Source organism: Oncorhynchus mykiss, chromosome 22 (assembly GCF_057628025.1).
Source record: "Oncorhynchus mykiss isolate SJ-2025 chromosome 22, ASM5762802v1, whole genome shotgun sequence".
NCBI lineage: Eukaryota > Metazoa > Chordata > Actinopteri > Salmoniformes > Salmonidae > Oncorhynchus > Oncorhynchus mykiss.
In genome coordinates, this window is record NC_143043.1 from 43,833,637 (window position 1) to 43,856,406 (window position 22,770).

At 45.0% G+C, this 22,770-nt stretch overlaps 1 protein-coding gene across 1 annotated transcript in view; it reads right to left on the bottom strand.

The window, feature by feature from the left end:
- The window catches only part of LOC110502145 (potassium voltage-gated channel, subfamily H (eag-related), member 3), a 198,297-nt gene that overhangs the window by 37,982 nt on the left and 137,545 nt on the right, over nt 1–22,770 (bottom strand). The window contains exons 8-10 of the mRNA XM_036959274.2: nt 15,933–16,322; nt 8,316–8,515; nt 7,457–7,706 (exon numbers count right to left, since the gene is read on the bottom strand). Coding sequence (XP_036815169.2) covers nt 7,457–7,706; nt 8,316–8,515; nt 15,933–16,322 — 840 coding nt within the window. The remainder of the gene's footprint in view (nt 1–7,456; nt 7,707–8,315; nt 8,516–15,932; nt 16,323–22,770) is intronic.

The window sequence follows — 22,770 nt, forward strand, 5'->3', positions numbered from 1 at the left end:
CAGTGTAATGATGGAAGTCCAGTGTAATGATGGAGGTCCAGTGTAATGATAAACGTCCAGTGTAATGATGGAGGTCCAGTGTAATGATGGAGGTCCAGTGTAATGATGGAGGTCCAGTGTAATGATGGAGGTCCAGTGTAATGATGGAAGTCCAGTGTAATGATGGAGGTCCAGTGTAATGATGGAGGTCCAGTGTAATGATGGAAGTCCAGTGTAATGATAAACGTCCAGTGTAATGATGGAAGTCCAGTGTAATGATGGAAGTCCAGTGTAATGATAAACGTCCAGTGTAATGATGGAAGTCCAGTGTAATGATGGAAGTCCAGTGTAATGATAAACGTCCAGTGTAATGAAGTCCAGTACGCTAGCAGTTAGCATCAAAATAGCTGCATAGTTTCCTCATGTGATGTGATGATGTCCCACATGTACCACTTTTAAGATCATTAAAAATGGAAACATGTTTTTTACTGTAACATTGAGGTGAGGAGCAGGGCCTCGAGGCCCGCAGCACTGCTGGATTCCAACCCTTCCCTTCTAATCAGGGACTGATTCAGGTTTCACTTCCAGGGAAAGAAGAACACCAGCAGCAGCACTGCTAACCTTTGAGCCCTGATTTGAGTATCCCTGGTGAAGGAGTTTCAAGTGATGCATGGTACCCCTTCATTTTGCTGGTGTTCTTTAGAGAGCAGAGTGTGGCAGAAACATATTTCCAGCCTACTGCAGACTGCATGTGTATGTACAGCATATTGCAGTCTTAACGGAGAAGTTATGTGGTTCTATAAGCCGTGTGTGATGTGTGGTTAGATAAGAAGACTGTGTGTGTGATGTGTGGTTAGATAAGAAGACTGTGTGTGTGATGTGTGGTTAGATAAGAAGACTGTGTGTGTGATGTGTGGTTAGATAAGAAGACTGTGTGTGGGGTCTGATATAACGTGTGTCTACAGGGACAGGAAGGATAGGTGGCTCTTCTCTCTGGAGGTAGGAGGATTACTGTGCATAATTCACAACCTAAACAGAAAAAATGTGGGGGGGAAATGTATTGATTGATTGAGTGTGTGTGTGTGTGTGTGTGTGTGTGTGTGTGTGTGTGTGTGTGTGTGTGTGTGTGTGTGTGTGTGTGTGTGTGTGTGTGTGTGTGTGTGTGTGTGTGTGTGTGTGTGTGTGTGTGTGTGTGTGTGCGTGCGTGCGTGCGTGCGTGCGTGCGTGCGTGCGTGCGTGCGTGCGTGCGTGCGTGCGTGCGTGCGTGCGTGCGTGCGTGCGTGCGTGCGTGCGTGCGTGCGTGCGTGCGTGTGTGTGTGAGTGTGTGTGTGTGTGACACTAAGCCTGTGAGTCTTATCTAGGTGTTGAGTTTGTGTGTGTGGATTCTACATGTTGAGTTTGTGTGTGTGGATTCTACATGTTGAGTTTGTGTGTCTGTGTGTGACTCTGTGTGTGACTGTGTTACTATGTGTGTGACTGTGTGTGCGTGGGTGTGTGTGTGTGTGTGTGTGTGTGTGTGTTATTTGAATGTCTTCACATGTCACAGCAGAGCAGTCAGCAGTACATACAGATATCAGCAGAGCAGTCAGCAGTACATACAGATATCAGCAGAGCAGTCAGCAGTACAAACAGATATCTACCAGCCCAGTGTTTCAGACCTTTTACACACAATATCACCTTAACTCCTTACACATGTGAGAACTGGCCTATATGGATAGGGCTTAATTGAACAATTATGGAAAGCATATGCAACACCATGGCAGCAATTAAAAAGGGAACAGTTTGGGGATTATGGGAAATGATTAGAGGAAAGGTGAGGACAACAGTTCACCTGACAGGACTGAATCCAAAACATTACATCGTTGATTTGGTGTGCATTTTACAGTTACTGTACTTATCGCCACATTTGTTGATAACGAAATCTAAAAATACTCTGGATACAATCAGTAACATGATAAGAATGATCTGACAATGGTTTGTGTGATGTTTTGTGGAAACGGGTGTTTCCACACCTCTCCAAAGTGTGCACAGTACCTACTCAATTTCAATGCACTTTTATGACTCAAAGAAGTCTTAAACTATAAGGTGCTTTTTTGAGCTCTCCTGTCGGTGCCATTGAGGAACTAGAGCAAGCGTAGTTGTGGTTGTATTGTTTGGAACACAGCCCGGCATCCCTGCCATCACACAATTACTGTTGTTGTTTACGCAATCCAAAAACGGTCCATTATAAATCACAATCTGGGTCAGGTGGGCATCATTTGAAAGCTCGTTCTCTTGCCAACATGACTGGCTAGGTTATAAAACAACATCTTACAGTGTTATTCTTTCACCAGGCAGTTCAGAGAAGCAGATGGTCATTTTGGTCGCATAGTATTGAATCATGAGTGCATTCAGATACTTCACAATACAACCAACATGGTCTCTTTCTGTTCAGGACAACCCAGGGTATAACGCCATGTCATCCTGTAACTATACATCAGACATAGTGATCATGAACCTTCACACTGTATATCACATGAGTTTTATGATATGGAAATGTGAAGTGCACATTTGGACTCCTGGGTGTTTGGCTTGCTTTTATGACATCAAAGGGTTATTCATTCTAATCTTCTCATTTTGCTAAATACATTGAGTCTTTGTAATCTACAGTCTTTCCCTCACTCACTCAGACAACAAAACATTAATCTACAGTCTTTTCCTCACTCACTCAGACAACAAAACATTCATCTACAGTCTTTCCCTCACTCAGACAACAAAACATTAATCTACAGTCTTTTCCCTCACTCAGACAACAAAACATTAATCTACAGTCTTTCCCTCACTCAGACAACAAAACATTAATCTACAGTCTTTTCCTCACTCACTCAGACAACAAAACATTAATCTACAGTCTTTCCCTCACTCACTCAGACAACAAACCATTCATCTACAGTCTTTTCCCTCACTCAGACAACAAACCATTAATCTACAGTCTTTTCCTCACTCAGACAACAAAACATTAATCTACAGTCTTTCCCTCACTCAGACAACAAAACATTCATCTACAGTCTTTTCCTCACTCAGACAACAAACCATTAATCTACAGTCTTTTCCTCACTCACTCAGACAACAAAACATTAATCTACAGTCTTTTCCTCACTCACTCAGACAACAAAACATTCATCTACATCTTTCCCTCACTCAGACAACAAAACATTCATCTACAGCTTTTCCCTCACTCAGACAACAAAACATTAATCTACAGTCTTTTCCTCACTCACTCAGACAACAAAACATTCATCTACATCTTTCCCTCACTCACTCAGACAACAAAACATTAATCTACAGCTTTTCCCTCACTCAGACAACAAACCATTCATCTACAGCTTTTCCCTCACTCAGACAACAAAACATTAATCTACAGTCTTTTCCCTCACTCACTCAGACAACAAACCATTCATCTACAGCTTTTCCCTCACTCAGACAACAAACCATTCATCTACAGCTTTTCCCTCACTCAGACAACAAACCATTCATCTACAGCTTTTCCCTCACTCAGACAACAAAACATTAATCTACAGTCTTTTCCTCACTCACTCAGACAACAAAACATTCATCTACAGCTTTTCCCTCACTCACTCAGACAACAAACCATTCATCTACAGCTTTTCCCTCACTCAGACAACAAACCATTCATCTACAGCTTTTCCCTCACTCAGACAACAAACCATTCATCTACAGCTTTTCCCTCACTCAGACAACAAAACATTAATCTACAGTCTTTTCCTCACTCACTCAGACAACAAAACATTCATCTACAGCTTTTCCCTCACTCACTCAGACAACAAAACATTAATCTACAGTCTTTTCCTCACTCACTCAGACAACAAACCATTAATCTACAGTCTTTTCCTCACTCACTCAGACAACAAAACATTCATCTACAGCTTTTCCCTCACTCAGACAACAAACCATTCATCTACAGTCTTTTCCTCACTCACTCAGACAACAAAACATTAATCTACAGCTTTTCCCTCACTCACTCAGACAACAAACCATTCATCTACAGCTTTTCCCTCACTCACTCAGACAACAAACCATTAATCTACAGTCTTTTCCTCACTCAGACAACAAAACATTAATCTACAGTCTTTTCCCTCACTCAGACAACAAAACATTAATCTACATCTTTCCCTCACTCAGACAACAAAACATTAATCTACAGTCTTTTCCTCACTCACTCAGACAACAAAACATTAATCTACAGTCTTTCCCTCACTCAGACAACAAAACATTAATCTACAGTCTTTTCCTCACTCACTCAGACAACAAAACATTAATCTACAGTCTTTTCCTCACTCACTCAGACAACAAAACATTAATCTACAGTCTTTCCCTCACTCACTCAGACAACAAAACATTAATCTACAGTCTTTTCCTCACTCACTCAGACAACAAAACATTCATCTACATCTTTCCCTCACTCAGACAACAAAACATTAATCTACAGTCTTTCCCTCACTCACTCAGACAACAAAACATTAATCTACAGTCTTTCCCTCACTCACTCAGACAACAAAACATTCATCTACAGCTTTTCCCTCACTCACTCAGACAACAAAACATTAATCTACAGTCTTTCCCTCACTCACTCAGACAACAAACCATTAATCTACAGTCTTTCCCTCACTCACTCAGACAACAAAACATTAATCTACAGTCTTTTCCTCACTCACTCAGACAACAAAACATTAATCTACAGTCTTTCCCTCACTCACTCAGACAACAAAACATTCATCTACAGTCTTTTCCTCACTCACTCAGACAACAAAACATTAATCTACAGTCTTTTCCCTCACTCACTCAGACAACAAACCATTCATCTACAGCTTTTCCCTCACTCAGACAACAAAACATTAATCTACAGTCTTTCCCTCACTCACTCAGACAACAAAACATTCATCTACAGTCTTTTCCTCACTCACTCAGACAACAAAACATTAATCTACAGTCTTTTCCCTCACTCACTCAGACAACAAACCATTCATCTACAGCTTTTCACTCACTCAGACAACAAAACATTCATCTACAGTCTTTTCCTCACTCACTCAGACAACAAAACATTCATCTACAGTCTTTTCCTCACTCACTCAGACAACAAAACATTAATCTACAGTCTTTCCCTCACTCAGACAACAAAACATTAATCTACAGCTTTTCCCTCACTCAGACAACAAACCATTTACAAAAGTTGCTCAAGTGTCAGTCAAAACCCACAGAGAGCTGTGAAGTGGAGACTGAGCTCTGATGTCATGTATAGCATGTTACTGTACAGACACTGATGTCATGTATAGCATGTTACTGTACAGACACTGATGTCATGTATAGCATGTTACTGTACAGACACTGATGTCATGTATAGCATGTTACTGTGTTACTGTACAGACACTGATGTCATGTATAGCATGTTACTGTGTTACTGTACAGACACTGAGCTCTGATGTCATCTATAGCATGTTACTGTACAGACACTGATGTCATGTATAGCATGTTACTGTGTTACTGTACAGACACTGAGCTCTGATGTCATGTATAGCATGTTACTGTACAGCCACTGTTTTCCAATTTAGCCATTAATCAGTGTTCAAATCTGCCAAGCCGTGGAAGGTGAAGCCGTGGGAGGTTAAGCCGTGGGAGGTGAAGCCGTGGGAGGGAAGGACGTGGGAGGGGTGGACGTGGGAGGGGTGGACGTGGGAGGTAAAGCCGTGGAAGGGGAGGCCGTGGGAGGTTAAGCCGTGGGAGGTTAAGCCGTGGGAGGGAAGGACGTGGGAGGGGTGGACGTGGGAGGTAAAGCCGTGGAAGGGGAGGCCGTGGGAGATTAAGACGTGGGAGGTTAAGCCGTGGGAGGGAAGGACGTGGGAGGGGTGGACGTGGGAGGTAAAGCCGTGGAAGGGGAGGCCGTGGGAGGGGAGGCCGTGGGAGGTTAAGCCGTGGGAGGGAAAGCCGTGGGAGGTTAAGCCTTGGGAGGGGAAGCCGTGGGAGGTTAAGCCTTGGGAGGGGAAGCCGTGGGAGGTTAAGCCATGGGAGGGGGAGCCTTGGGCGGGGAAGCCGTGGGAGGGGAGGCCGTGGGAGAGGAGGACGTGGGAGGTAAAGCCGTGGGAGGTAAAGCCGTGGGAGGGGAGGACGTGGGAGTGGAGGCCGTGGGAGGTGAAGCTGTGGGAGGTTAAGCCGTGGGAGGTAAAGCCGTGGGAGGGGAGGACGTGGGAGGTGAAGCCGTGGGAGGTGAAGCCGTGGGAGGTTAAGCCGTGGGAGGTAAAGCCGTGGGAGGGAAGGACGTGGGAGGGGCAGCCGTGGGAGGGGATGCCGTGGGAGGTGAAGCCGTGGGAGGTTAAGCCGTGGGAGGTAAAGCCGTGGGAGGGGAGGACGTGGGAGGGGCAGCCGTGGGAGGGGAGGCCGTGGGAGGTTAAGCCGTGGGAGGTGAAGCCGTGGGAGGTAAAGCCGTGGGAGGTTATGCCGTGGGAGGGGAAGCCTTGGGAGGGGAAGCCGTGGGAGGGGAGGACGTGGGAGGTTAAGCCGTGGGAGGGGAAGCCGTGGGAGGGGAAGCCGTGGGAGGTGAAACCGTGGGAGGTAAAGCCGTGGGAGGGGAAGCCGTGGGAGGGAAAGCCGTGGGAGGGGAGGCCGTGGGAGGTAAAGCCGTGGAAGGGGAGGCCGTGGGAGGGAGGACGTGGGAGGTGAAGCCGTGGGAGGTTAAGCCGTGGGAGGGGAGGCCGTGGGAGGGAGGACGTGGGAGGTGAAGCCGTGGGAGGTTAAGCCGTGGGAGGGGAGGCCGTGGGAGGGAGGACGTGGGAGGTGAAGCCGTGGGAGGTTAAGCCGTGGGAGGGGAGGCCGTGGGAGGGGAAGCAGATACTGATTCCTGTCTATGTGATGTTATTTTATTCAGTCACATGTTTGTTTTTTCCATTTTTTTGTGGTTCTTTTTGTTCTCTTATCTCTCTTACTTGAATCTAACAGAACATCTCTAGCCTTTCCTTCTCTTTTTCCTCCTTCTCTCCTCTCCTTCATGTTCCTAGTTTCCACATCAGCTAGTTCTCCTCCCAGTCTCCAGGTCTGTCTGAGTGAACGTCACCTCGGCCAGTCTACTGGGCCAGTCTCCAGGTCTGTCTGAGTGAACGTCACCTCGGCCAGTCTACTGGGATATGATCCTTTGTCAGTCTGTCACACACTCAACTTTGTGTGTGCACGTGTGTCTGTGCACGTGTGTCTGTGCACGTATGTCTGTGCATGTGTGTCTGTGCATGTGTGTGTGCACGTATGTCTGTGCACGTGTGTCTGTGCACGTATGTCTGTGCATGTGTGTCTGTGCATGTGTGTGTAGGTCAGGGTACTTGAAAGTTCATTTGTTATTTCATTACGTGGCCATGAATTACTTTTCCAACGACATGTGTGTGTGTGTGTGTGTGCATGTGTGTGTGCGCGTGTGTGTGACTGGTTTCCTTACCCAGTATAGCCAGCACAGTGTTGTCCTTCAGCACCTCCATGGACCCAGAGCAGACAAAGTAGATGGCCTGCAGGGCGTCTCCCTGGCGGATGAGATACTCCCCCGGGGCGCAGAACGACGTCTTGATGATGAGGGACAGGGAGCGCAGACACCCCCTACTGGCCGACTCAAACAGCGGCAGCTGCAGCAGCTCTTTGTTCAGGTGCATGGCGATGTCTGCCCTCAGCTCATCTGGGAAGTCCTTCAACAACTAGTGAAGCAAAATGAGAAAGGGAATCAAATATGAGCGATTGAGTTGGGACAGAGAGGATTGACAGATGAGATGGAAAGTTGAAGAGGTGGCACAGGGGGATGAGAGGCAAAACAAGTGATAGGACTTGAGAAAAGAACTGACAGAAGAATCAACACAGGAGGAACCAACAGCAGCATTTGAAAGAAAACAAGACAGAGCGAAAGAAGAGAGTGAAAGAGAAGAGAGAGAGAGAGAAGAGATAGAGAAGAGCGAGATTGAGAGAGAGAAGAAAGATCGAGGAGAGAGAGAGAGGGGAAAGAGAAGAGAGTGAGAGTGAGAGTGAAGGTGTGAGAGTCAGTGAGAGCATAGACGTTTGAGACAGTGAGAGCATAGATATGAGAAACAGTGAGAGCAAGGCGTGAGTGACAGTGAGAGCAAGGCGTGAGTGACAGAGAGAGACAGTGAGAGCAAGGCGTGAGTGACAGTGAGAGCAAGGCGTGAGTGCCAGTGAGAGCAAGGCGTGAGTGACAGTGAGAGCAAGGCGTGAGTGACAGTGAGAGCAAGGCGTGAGTGACAGTGAGAGCAAGGCGTGAGTGACAGTGAGAGACTTCTGTTGTTCTAACCCACCTCACTGACGTCGATGCCGTTGTTGACGGACCAGGTGGTCTGGAAGCACTCCAGCATGCGTTGCTCCAGGGCTTTGGGCAGGCGGTGGACCCTGATGAAGTCCTTCAGGTCCTTGGTACGGGTGTGGTAGAGGGAGCGCCGAGAGTACATCCTCTGAATGATGGCGGTCACGTTACCAAACACCACCGCATGCATCAGGGCTGGAGGCAGAGGGACAAGGACCGGTTAATGTTTGTGTGCATGTGTATCTGTGTGTGTGTGTGTGTTTGTGTGTATCTGTGTGTGTGTGTGTGTGTGTATCTGTGTGTGTGTGTGTATCTGTGTTTGTGTGTATGTGTGTGTGTGTGTGTATCTGTGTGTGTGTGTGTGTGTGTGTGTGTGTGTGTGTGTGTGTGTGTGTGTGTGTGTATCTGTGTATGTATGTGTGTGTGTGTGTGTGTATATGTGTGTGTGTGTATCTGTGTGTGTGTGTGTGTGTATCTGTGTGTGTGTGTATCTGTGTATCTGTGTGTGTGTGTGTGTGTGTGTGTGTTCAAATACAGAATCAGTATTATATTAATACATAACAATAGAAACAGAAAACAGTTTCATATAGAGTGCATTCGGAAAGTATTCAGACCCCATTCTGGAATGGAAAAGGGGAAGGGGATAAACACATTTTTCCCTCATTAATCTACACATAAATACCCCATAAGTATTCAGACCCTTTGCTCGAAATGTAGCTCAGGTGCATCCTGTTTCCATTGATCATCCTTGAGATGTTTCTACAACTTGTTTGGAGTCCACCCAGTGGTAAATTCAGTTGATTGAACATGATTTGGAAAGGCACACACCTGTCTATATAAGTTCCCACAGTTGACAGTACATGTCAGAGCAAAAACCAAGCCAGGAAGTCAAAGGAATTGCCCGTAGAGCTCCAAGACAGGATTGTGTCGAGGCACAGATCTGGGGAAGGGCATCAAAACATTTTTGTAGCATTAAAGCTCCCCAACAACACAGTGGCCTCCATCATTCTTAAATGGAGACATTCGGAACCACCAAGGCTCTTCTACTCTGCAGCACTTCACCGATCAGGCCTTTATGGTAGAGTGGCCAGACGGAAGACACTCCTCAGTAAAAGTCACATGACAGCCCACTTGGAGTTTTCCAAAAGGCACCTAAAGACTCTCAGACCATGAGAAACAAGATTATCTGGTCTGATGAAACCAAGATTGAACTCTTTGGCCTGAATGCCAAGCGTCACGTCTGGAGGAAACCTGACACCATCCCCATCCACAGTGAAGCATGGTGGTGGTAGCATCATGCTGTGGGGATGTTTTTCAGCTGCAGGGACTGGGAGACTAGTCAGGATCGAGGGAAAGATGAATGGAGAAAAGTACAGAGAGATTCTTGATGAAAACCTGCTCCAGAACGCTCAGGACCTCAGACTGGGGCGATTTGATTTGATTTGATGATTTGGGGCGAAGGTTCACCTTCCAACAGGACATCAACCTTAAGCACACAGCCAAGACAACGCAGGAGTGGCTTCGGGACAAGTCTCTGAATGTCCTTGAGTAGCCCAGCCAGAGCCTGGACCTGAAAATAGTTGTGCAACGACGCTCCCCATCCAACCTGACAGAGCTTCAGAGGATCTGCAGAGAAGAATGGGAGAAACTCCCCAAATACAGGCGTGCCAAGCTTGTAGCGTCATACCCAAGAAGACTCAAGGCTGTAATTGCTGCCAAAGGTGCTTCGACAAAATACTGAGTAAAGGGTCTGAATACTTATGTAAATGTGATATTTAAGTTTTTTATTTTTAATACATTTAACAAAAACCTCTTTTTGCTTCGTCATTATGGGGCGTTGTGAGTAGATTGATGAGGGGGTAAAACTTTTTAATCCATTTTAGAATGAGGCTGTTGTAACGTAGCAAAATGTGTACAAAGTCAAGGGGTCTGAATACTTTCCGAATGTACTGCACATATAGACAGATATATAGATATTAGATGCACAATAATCTTATGTACCAAGCTCGGAAAATAGCTGTCAGTCATACTTACAGGAGGTTCACTGCTCACAGCATTTCAATAGCATACCCCTGCCAAAATAGAGATGTGCCAATCTCACTGCTTTGCTCTCTCTCTCTCTCTCTCTCTCCCTCTCTCTCCCTCTCTCTCTCTTCCTCTGATTTCCTTTATTAAAGCTTCTCCTTCTCTCTCTGTGTCTGATTATGGCTCACCCCTTTCTAACACCCCCTCTCCCACCTTATCTCCCTCTCCCTTTCTCTCTCTCTCGCTCTTTCTCTCTCGCTCTCCCTTTCTCTCTCTCGCTCTCCCTTTCTCTCTCTCTCCTCTTCTCCTCTCTCTCTCTCCTCCTCTCCCCTCTCTCACTCCTCTTCTCATCTCTCTCTCTCTCCTCCTCCTCTCCCCTCTCTTGCTCCTCCTCTCCCCTCTCTCTCTCCTCTTCTCCTCTCTCTCTCTCTCTCTTTCTCTCTCTCTCTATTTTTCTCCCCCCCTCTCTCTCCTCCTCTCTGCTCTCTCTCTCCTCCTCTCTCTCTCCTTTTCTCTCTCTCTCCTCCTCTCTCTCTCCCCTCTCTCTCCTCTTCTCTCTCTCTCTCCTCCTCTCCCCTCTCTCTCTCTCTCTCTCTCTCCATGCTGACAGCTACTGCGGAGGGGAGAGGAGATGAGATGAGGTTCCAGTCTGACAGTGATCTGATCTGCAGTCTGAGAGCTGCACACACACACTCACTATGCACTGATGGAACAGAACACTTTGACTCTGTGTGATTGTGTGGGTGGTTGTTTGGGGGTTTGCAAGAATGTGTGTGTGTGTGTGTGTGTGTGTGTGTGTGTGTGTGTTTACATCAGTGATTGAGGTTGAGTGTGAGGGTGTGTGTCTGAGGGAGGCGCCGCTAACGAGGGTGTTGAAGTGTGTGTGTACATGGATTGTTAACTATTAGAGCCAATTGAAGCAGCCACATGGACCGGGCCAGACTCTCCCCTGAACTATTAGACAGACAGTGATTATCCCGGTCCAATGATCCTGGATGGTTTCATCATTGTTATTGTGTAACAGTCTGGTTCTGGGTAGACAGGTTGTTGTGTATGCCTATTGTTTCTCCCTGTGAGGCTGTCTCTCTCTGTTTCAGTCAATGCTCTCCATCTGTCTGGAATATCGTCACATTTACGTAGTATAGGACTGGAACTAGTTCGGCTGTGTTTAAACCTCAACTCTCCAGGCAGGGCAGGTTAAGCAAATGTCCTATTTTTTCATATTTACTGTACATATTCTAATGAGACAATGGGCAGGATTTACTGTATGTGTGTATGTGGTTGTGTGTTGTGTGTCTGGGGGGGGGGGGGGGGGGGGGGTTGTGTGGGTGTGTCTATGTGGCTGCCACACTTGTTTTTAAAGTGGCCTGAGAATATGTCCTCTCTCATCAATGCACCTACCCCTAAAAATCACCACATCTCTATCTCATGAAACAGACCTTTACTGCCCCACTCTAACTAAATAAGAACCAGACTGGAAGTACAGCATGCCAAATGGCCCCCTATTTCCTAAATAGTGAACTACTTTTGATCAGGGCCCATAGGGTACCATGTGAAATGGGGTGCCATTTGACATGCAAACATTCACCACTCTCTAGTTACATTATTGACAGTTGTTCCATTTGCAAGAAGCCCTAGAAAAGGCAGTTTACTGCCAAAACGTTGCTGTTTTTAAATCTGAGGAGAATGTTTCCATATTTAATCATCCCAAAATGGGACCAGGAAAGTGCTTGTTCTCTGTGGTGTGGCCTCATGGGAGATGTAGTCTAAGCCTGCATTCACTAAAACTATGGGGCATAGAGAGCATCCATGAGCAATTTGAAGGACCTGGTACTTATGGACCTACAGTTGAAGTCGGAAGATTCCATACACCTTAGCCAAATACATTTAAACTCAGTTTTTCACAATTCCTGACATTTAATCCTAGTAAAAATTCGCTGTCTTAGGTCAGTTAGGATCACCACTTTATTTTAAGAATGTGAAATGTCTGAATAATTGTAGAGAGAATGATAATGAAATTATCAAATGATAATTTGAGGTTTTATTTCTTTCATCACATTCCCAGTGGGTCAGAAGTTTACATACACTCAATTAGTATTTGGTAGCATTGCCTTGAAATTGTTTAACTTGGGTCAAACATTTCAGGTATCCTTCCACAAGCTTCCCTCAACAAGTTGGGTGAATTTTGGCCCATTCCTCCTGACAGAGCTGGTGTAACTGAGTCAGGTTTGTAGGCCTCCTTGCTTGCACACGCTTTTTCAGTTCTGCCCACACATTTTCTACGGGATTGAGGTCAGGGCTTTGTCATGGCCACTCCAATATCTTGACTTGTTGTCCTTGAGCCATTTTGCCACAACTTTGGAAGTATGCTTGGAGTCATTGTCCATTTGGAAGACCCATTTGCGACCAAGCTTTAACTTTCTGACTGATGTCTTGAGATGCTGCTTCAAGATATCCACATAATTTTCCGTCCTCATGATGCCATCTATTTTGTGAAGTGCACCAGTCACTCCTGCAGCAAAGCACCTACACAACATGATGCTGCCCCCCCCCGTGCTTCACGGTTGGGATGGTGTTCTTCGGCTTGAAAGCCTCCCCCTTTTTCCTCCAAACATAACGATGGTCATTATGGCCAAACAGTTCTATTTTTGTTTCATCAGACCAGAGGACATTTCTCCAAAAAGTACGACCTTTGTCCCCATGTGCAGTTGCAAACCATAGTCTGGCTTTTTTTATGGCGGTTTTGGAGCAGTGGCTTCTTCCTAGCATCTTCACAAGGTCCTTTGTTGTTGTTCTGGGATTGATTTGCACTTTGATTGATTTGCACCAAAGTAAGTTAATCTCTAGGAGACAGATCGCGTCTTGGTGGTATGACGGCTGCGTGGTCCCATGGTGTTTATACTTGCGTACTATTGTTTGTACAGATGAAAAAAACTGTGCAAAACTTTCATCAAGGCAAAAGGTAGCTACTTTGAAGAATCTAAAATCTAAAATCTACTTTGTTTTGTTTAACACTTTTTGGTTACTACATATGTGTCCATATGTGTTATTTCATAGCTTTGATGTCTTCACTATTATTCTAAAATGTAAAAAATAGTAAAAATAAAGAAAAACCCTGGAATGAGTAGGTTTGTACAAACTTTTCATATCCCTTGACTTTTTCCACATTTTGTTACGTTACAGCCTTATTCTAAAATGGATTAAATTGAGGGAAAAAAATCCTCAGCAATCTACACACAATACCCCATAATGACAAAGCGAAAACAGGTTTTTTGATTTTTTTGCAAATTCATTATAAATAAAAACAAGTATTCAGACCCTTTACCATGAGACTTGAAATTGAGCTCAAGTGCATCCTGTTTCCATTGATCATCCTTGAGATGTTTCTATAACTTGATTGCAGTCAACCTGTTGTAAATTCAATTGATTGGAGATTATTTGGAAAAGCACACACCTGTCTATACAAGGTCCCACAATTTATTAGAGTTTATGTCAGACCAAAAACCAACCCATGAGGTTGTTTCTACAACTTGATTGGTGTCCACCTGCTCCCATCTTTCTTAAATGGAAGAAGTTTGAAACCACCAAGACTCTTCCTAGAGTTGGCTGCACGGATGTGACCAAGAACCTGATGGTCACTCTGACAGAGCTCCAGAGTTCCTCTGTGGAGATGGGAGAAACTTCCAGAAGGACAACCATCTCTGCAGCACTCCACCAATCAGGCCTTTATGGTAGAGTGGCCAGACAGAAGCCACTCCTCAGTAAAAGGAACATGACAGGCCGCTTGGAGTTTGTCAAAAGGCACCTAAAGACTCTCAGACCATGAGAAACAAGATTATCTGGTCTGATGAAACCAAGATTGAACTCTTTGGCCTGAATGCCAAGCGTCACATCTGGAGGAAACCTGGCATCATCCTTAAGGTGAAGCATGGTGGTGGCAGCATCATGCTGTGGGAATCTTTTTCAGCGGCAGTGACATGGAGACTAGTCAGGATTGAGGGAAAGATGAAAGATGAACAGAGCAAAGTACAGAGAGATCTTTGATCCAGAGCGCTCAGGACCTCAGACTGGGATGAAGGTTCACGTTCCAACAGGACAACGACCCTAAGCACACAGCCAAGAGGATGCAGGAGTGGCTTTGTGACAAGTTTCTGAATGTCTTTGAGTGGCCCAGCCAGAGCCTGTACTTGAACCCGATCGAACATCTCTGGAGTGACCTGAAAATAGCTGTGCAGCAATGTTCCCCATCAAACCTGACAGAGCTTGAGAGTATCTGCCGAAAAGAATCACAGCCAAAGGTGCTTCAACAAAGTACTGAGTAAAGGGTCTGAATACTTATGTAAATGTGATATTTCAGGTGTTTTATTTTGAAACATTTTAGAGATAACTTACGTGGGGATACGTGTTAACAGCAACCTTGGGAAAATCCTCTGTATTATCATTAACAGCAGACTTGTACATTTCCTCAGTGAAAACAATGTACTGAGCAAATGTCAAATTGGCTGTTTAACAAATTATTGTACGACAGACCACGTATTCACCCTACACACCCAAATTGACAAACAAAGGCAAAGTCTTCCCATGCTTTGTTGATTTCAAAAAAGCTTCATGTACACAAACAACACGTGTGCGGTTAAAATTGGCAAAAAACACATTTCTTTCCAAACTAGAATGCTATTTGTCCCTAAACAGAGAGTACACAGTGGCACAATACCTGACCACTGCCACTGACCCAAACTTAACAAAATCTTTGACTATGTACAGACTCAGTGAGCATAGCCTTGCTATTAAGAAAGGCCTCCATAGGCAGACCTGGCTCTCGAAAAGGCAGGCTATGTGCACACTGCCCAAAAAATGTGATGGAAACTAAGTTGCATTTCGTAACCTCCTGCCAAATATATGACCATATTAGAGGCACATATTTCCCTCAGATTACACAGATCCACAAAGGATTCGAAAACAAACCACATTTTTCCATCATATCTATTGAGGGAAATACCACAGTGTGCCATCACGGGAGCAATATTGCCTGTTGCCACAAAACCTGTTGCCACAAGATAAGGTCAACCAGTGAAGTGTAATTGCAACCCATATTTATATTTATTTATTTTCCCTTTTGTACTTGAACTATTTGCACATAATGACGAGAGAGAGAGAGAGAGAGAGAGAGAGAGAGAGAGAGAGAGAGAGAGAGAGAGAGAGAGAGAGAGAGAGAGAGAGAGAGAGAGAGAGAGAGAGAGAGAGAGAGAGAGAGAGAGAGAGAGAGAGAGAGAGAGAGAGAGAGAGAGAGAGAGAGAGAGAGAGAGAGAGAGAGAGAGAGAGAGAGAGAGAGAGAGAGAGAGAGAGAGAGAGAGAGAGAGAGAGAGAGAGAGATATCTCTCAGACTCTCAGTTATGTCTTAGCTAATGACAATATGCCATAGCATTGTTGAATAGCTGTAGAATCAGTGGTCTAGTTCTAAACAGAATACACCAGAGAGGGACAGGAGAGGAGGCACACAGCAGATGGTTTATCTATCCCCTGACACCACTGAAACCTGACATTCTCACTAACCAATAATGTTCCTGTTGTATCTCCAGGGACTCACCTCCTATGAGCATGGTGCAGATGGAGAAGATCTTCTCTGAGTCGGTGTTGGCTGAGACGTTTCCGAAGCCCACGCTGGTCAGACTGCTCAGAGCGAAGTACAGAGACGTCACGTAGGAGCTCCTCACTGATGGACCCCCACCCAGCATTCCTCCACTCTGACCCACCCTGACCCCCACCCCGCCAGCCCCAGCCCCCATCCACGTGGCGTTCCACTGGCTGGAGTTCCACGAGTCTCGCCCCGCCAGCTCCGACCCGGACACATTCCATTGGCTGCTGTTGGCATGCAGGGAGTCAACAATTGCAGGGTGCAGCAAATCAGGAGCCAGAGTGGCCAGGGGAGATACAAAATAAGGGGTGCCCAGACGCTTTCCCAATTCGTGTAGCCAACCTGAGACAGGGCGAGAGAGAGGGAGGGGGAAAGAGAGAAGGAGTAAGAGATGTAGGGGTAGAGGATAGGTAGGGAGGGAGGGGAGAGAGAGAGAGGAGGAGAAATGAAAAAGAAGAGATTATTAAATGATTAATACACAGTGGACAGTGATCCACAGAAACACACTCATTGGGGACGTAGCTTTGACCTTGTAATTGAGCTAGGCTGTCAGAGAGCCTTGCATGCAGGCCCAATGTACGCACACACCTTGAAGCTGACCCAACCTGTCAGAGAGCCATGCGGGCCCACTGGTAATGAATGTCTCTGGGTAGCCTCAGTGAACTGAATGAGAAAAAAAATCATTAGGAATGTAACATCAGTTGTTGCCTAATTAGCTTGTCATTAGGCAAGCTAGCATTTCTAGGACGTGGTCCCGTGTCGCTCAGTTGGAAGAGCATTGCGCATCCCCACAGGGTACCAGTGCAAAAAAGTATGAAAATGTTTGCACTCACTACTCTGGAGAAGAGCGTCTGCTAAAAGACTAACATGTCAATGTAAAGTATTTGTGGAACAGAATGGATGAATAAAGGGTGTGATTGTGCTGATTTGTGCGACCAGTGTGTCAGTATGTAGCGGTATATATTTCTTTATCAATGTGTTTGTTTGTGCACTGGGGTAGGTCTTTTGAATTGGTTTGCTTGTGTGGCTGTGTGAACATAACACATTATCTAAGCACTTGGGAGAACTTTCTCAGTCAGCTTTTCTGAACACAGCAAAGCCAGATCAAATTAATTTGCTCTCCATGGTTCCTGAACTAACTCTCTGACAACCCCTCCTCTGCCCTTGTCCAAGGTTCTGAACCTACTCTACTCTCTCTCTCATCTACCTCCTACAGTTGATCTGCCTCTGTCCATGGTACTTCACGCACCCTCTTCTCCTTTGCGCAGGCATGATGCTGTCCATGGTGCTGAACTCCAGCACAGACCTCTATGGACGGGTTGGCTGTCTAGCAACCAAACCAACGCGTACGCAACTATGGGGCAAAGCAGACTGGGTCGGCTTAGATTGTTGACAACATGTAAACTATATTTTATCTTCAAATGTTTATTGAAAACATTATACAGTGCATTCGGAAAGTATTCAGACTCCTTGACGTTGTCCACATTTTGTTACGTTACAGCCTTATTCTAAAATTGATTAAATTAATTGTTTTCCTCATCAATCTACACACAATACCCCATAATGACATCACAATACCCCATAATGACATCACAATACCCCATAATGACAAAGCAACTACAGAAATACCTTATTTACATAAGTATTCAGACCCTTTGCTATGAGACTCAAAAATGATATCAGGTGCATCCTGTTTCCATTGATCATCCTTGAGATGTTTCTACAACTTGATTGGAGTTCACCTGTGGTAAGTTCAATTGATTGGACATTTGGAAAGGCTAAAAATTAGGTCCCACAGTTGACAGTGCATGTCAGAGCAAAAACCAAGCCATGTGGTTCAACAAATTGTCCGTAGAGCTCAGAGACAGGATTGTATCGAGTTGTTAATCATGAAACATACACCCCCGCGACACACAGAGAATATAGGTGGCTTTACCGACTCCGACAGCATATCCCGAGAGAGCCATGTTTCCGTGAAAAAAAGAGTATGTTACAATCCCTGATGTCTCTCTGGAAAGTAACCCTTGCCCTAATTTCGTTGACCTAGGGACTGGACATTCGCGAGTAATATACTTGGAAGCAGTGGGTGGTAGAGCTGGTCGTAGTGCTGGTAAGTTGATGTCGCTCTGATATCCAATAGTTCTTCTTGCAGTATGTAATAACATTTAAGATTTTCTGGGCTAACAATGTAAGAAATAATACAGAAAAAATAAATACTGCAAAGTTTCCCAAGGACTAGAAGCGAGGCAGCCCTCTCCGTTGGCGCCATCTCTGGAGAAACCTGAAAATAGCTGTGCAGTGATGCTCCCCCATCCAACCTGGAAGAGCTTGACAGGATCTGCAGAGAAGAATGGGAGAAACTCCCCAAATACATGTTTGCCAAGCTTGTAGCATCATACTCAAGAAGACTCGAGGCTGTAATCACTGAAAAAGGTGCTTCAACAAAGTACTGAGTGAAGGGTCAGTATCCTTATGTAAATATGATATCCGTTTTTATATTTTTATAAATTTCCTAAAATTGAAAAAATATATATAGTTTTTGCTTTGTCATTATCAGGTATTGTGTGTAGACTGATGAGGGGAAAAAACTACTTAATCCATTTTAGAATAAGGGCTGTAACGTAACAAAATGTGAAAAAAGTCAAGGGGTTTAAATACTTTCTGAATGTACTGTACATTTGCACAATGAGCACACGTTGTCTTTTAAATACATCGTTACAGTTGTTGGTTAGATAGCTAGCTGGTCGTTGTCTTTTAAATACATCGTTACAGTTGTTGGTTAGATAGCTAGCTGGTCGTTGTCTTTTAAATACATCGTTACAGTTGTTGGTTAGATAGCTAGCTGGTCGTTGTCTTTTAAATACATCGTTACAGTTGTTGGTTAGATAGCTAGCTGGTCGTTGTCTTTTAAATACATCGTTACAGTTGTTGGTTAGATAGCTAGCTGGTCGTTGTCTTTTAAATACATCGTTACAGTTGTTGGTTAGATAGCTAGCTGGTCGTTGTCTTTTAAATACATCGTTACAGTTGTTGGTTAGATAGCTAGCTGGTCGTTGTCTTTTAAATACATCGTTACAGTTGTTGGTTAGATAGCTAGCTGGTCGTTGTCTTTTAAATATATCGTTACAGTTGTTGGTTAGATAGCTAGCTGGTCGTTGTCTTTTAAATACATCGTTACAGTTGTTGGTTAGATAGCTAGCGAATCTTTGCCATATTAGCATAGACGTGATATAAGTCAAAACATCTCAAAACAACACAATAACAATATCAATAACAAGATACAACAAGCTGAAATGAGCCACCTACGATTCCCCACATGGCAGCTTCGAGTCATTGTTGCTAGGTATCTGGCCATCTAGAACCATAACAACACACATCCTTCAGCCCCATTGAAGCGTGCTCATCGTTTTCCTGACGTTGCCAGCTAACCCTGAGTGGTGCAGCGGTCTAAAGCACTGCATCTCAGTGCAAGAGGCATCCCTACAGTCCCTGGTTTGAAACCAGGCTGTATCACATCCAGCCGTGATTGGGAGTCCCATAGGGGGCCCAATTGGTCCAGTAGGCTGTCATTGTAAATAAGAATTTGTTCTTAACTGACTTGCCTAGTTAAATAAATAAAATAAAAACCTGTCTACACAAGGATGCTAGCAGGCTTACTATCCTCTTTGTAAAGAACTGGATCAGAGACAGAACATGATTGATTTGTGATTTATCTCCGGATGTGTCCCTGGGGGTTCCATACTGTTATTATACCACTCACTCCACTCCATCTCTCTCTATCTGTCAGTCTGTCATTCACCCAGCCCACTCAGTCTTTAAGAAAGAGAGAAAGAGAGGGAGATCAGTCTGTTCTGCTGCAGTGTGAAGCTTTGAAGTGATACTGAAAGATAGCCACCTCTCTGAGAGATCAGTCTTCACAGCAGTCAAAACAACAGGAAGAGATCCGTCTTCAAAGCAGTCTAAACAACAGGAAGAGATCCGTCTTCACAGCAGTCAAAACAACAGGAAGAGATCCGTCTTCACAGCAGTTAAAACAACAGGAAGAGATCAGTTTTCACAGCAGTCAAAACAACAGGAAGAGAGGGAGAGGACGATGAGGAAGAGAGAAAGAGGGTGATGAGGAAGATGAGGATGAGGAGGAGAGAGGAAAGAGGATGATGAGGAGGAGGAAAAGAGAGAAAGAGGAGGATGAGGGAGAGAGAAAGAGGAGGATGAGGAAGAGAGAAAGAGGAGGATTAGGAAGAGAGAGGAAGAGGATGATGAGGAAGAGAGAGAAAGAAGAGGATGAGGAAGAGAGAGAAAGACAGATGGGGAGAAAGAGAATGCTAGATGAGGAAAACAAGGTATAGGAAAACAGGTCTCACTATGAAGTGCTGACAGAGAGAAAGTTAGAAACCACACACACACGCGCGCGCGCCAGTGAGTTGTCACTGCTGGAAATTCTCTACCCACTGGTCAAAAGTAGTGCATTATATAGGGAATAGGGTGCCATTTGGGACACAGATAGACTAGTCAGGGACCCCTTTTATGCTGCATTCACCTTAGTCAATGCTCCTTTTGTCCTATTGTAAATGCTATATCCAAGGTCTCACACACACTTAGACTTGCTGGGAACACTTTCAACACAATGTTTACTTTCCAAGAAATACCTATTAGCTTTTTCATAATACAACATAACAGTATAATTGAGGCAGCAGGCTCACTCTAGCCCTTTCTCCTACCCCCTCTTCCCTCTCTCTCTCCATTGCCTGTGTGTTGTCTGGTTCAGTGGAGACGGCACTACAGGGTTCTGCAGTAGTCTGCTGGATAGTTGGCCATTTGTTAGAGTGTACTGTGGCTGTGCCAGCATGGGAGAGCAGGGAGCTGTACTGTGGCTGTGCCAGCATGGGAGAGCAGGGAGCTGTACTGTGGCTGTGCCAGCATGGGAGAGCAGGGAGCTGTACTGTGGCTGTGCCAGCATGGGAGAGCAGGGAGCTGTACTGTGGCTGTGCCAGCATGGGGGAGCAGGGAGCTGTACTGTGGCTGTGCCAGCATGGGACAGCTGCAACAAACACTCAAACTGGACAGTTTTATCTCAATCTCTTCATTCAAAGACTCAATCATGGACACTTACTGCATTGCATGATGTATTATTGTCTCTACCTTCTTTCCCTGCGTACTGTTGTCTGTGCCCAACAATGTTTGTACCCTGTTTTGTGCTGCTACCATGTTGTGCTGCTGCCATGTTGTGTTGATACCATGTTGTTGTCATGTTGTGTTGCTACCATGTTGTTGTCATGTTGTGTTGCTACCATGCTGTGTTGTCATGTGTTGCTTCCTTGCTATGTTGTTGTCTTATGTCTCTCTTTATGTAGTGTTGTGTTGTCTCTCTTGTCGTGATGTGTGTTTTGTCCTATATTTATATTACATTTATTTGTTTATTTTTAATCCCAGCCCCCGTCCCCACAGGAGGCCTTTTGCCTTCTGGCAGGCCGTCATTGTAAATAAGTTTGTTCTTAACTGACTTGCCTAGTTAAAGTTTAAATAAAATAAAAGGAGCAGGGAACAGATGGCTGATATTCAACTATCTAGAACCTAAAACGGTTCTCCGGCTCCCTCCATAGGAGAACACTTTGAAGACCCCTTTTTGGTTCCAAGTAGAACCTTTTTGGGTTTCATGTAAAACCATTTCCACAGAGGGTTCTACATGGAACCCTAAAGACCAAAAAGGCTTTCACCTGGCACCAAAAAGGGTTCTCCTATGGGGACAGCCCGAGAACCTTTTCATTAAGAGTGCAGGAGCTGCTCCCTGGACTTGAATTAGTGATGTGACTGCAGACATTCACAGGACAACCCTACAGTACCTGTAGACATTCACAGTACAACCCTACAGTACCTGTAGACATTCACAGTACAACCCTACAGTACCTGGAGACATTCACAGTACAACCCTACAGTACCTGGAGACATTCACAGTACAACTCTACAGTACCTGGAGACATTCACAGTACAACCCTACAGTACCTGGAGACATTCACAGTACAACCCTACAGTACCTGGAGACATTCACAGTACAACCCTACAGTACCTGTAGACATTCACAGTACAACCCTACAGTACCTGTAGACATTCACAGTACAACACAGTACCTGGAGACATTCACAGTACAACCCTACAGTACCTGTAGACATTCACAGGACAACCCTACAGTACCTGTAGACATTCACAGTACAACCCTACAGTACCTGTAGACATTCACAGAGGAACCCTACAGTACCTGTAGACATTCACAGTACAACCCTACAGTACCTGGAGACATTCACAGTACAACCCTACAGTACCTGGAGAAATTCACAGTACAACCCTACAGTACCTGCAGACGCATGCACACCCCTGTCTCCTCTCTACCTCCCCTGTCTCCTCTCTACCTCCCCTGTCTCCTCTCTACCTCCCCTGTCTCCTCTCTACCTCCCCTGTCTCCTCTCTACCTCTGTGTTAAGCCTTTTTCCTCTGCTGAGACCTGTCTAGATGTATGGTGTTCTCTACTGCTCTCGGCCTGCCTCGACGTACAGCTTTGAATGAATAACCCAAGTGTTTTAATAATGTCATATCCATCCATTATTAATCTCTGAGCTGCAATGTGGCTCACCTGCATGCCTGCCTATTGATGTGTGTGCCATGATTAGAGATATAGGCCGGGAGCTTGGAGATAAAAAACCCTCTCACTCACAAAACCTCTAACACACACACACACACACACACACACACACACACACACACACACACACACACACACACACACACACACACA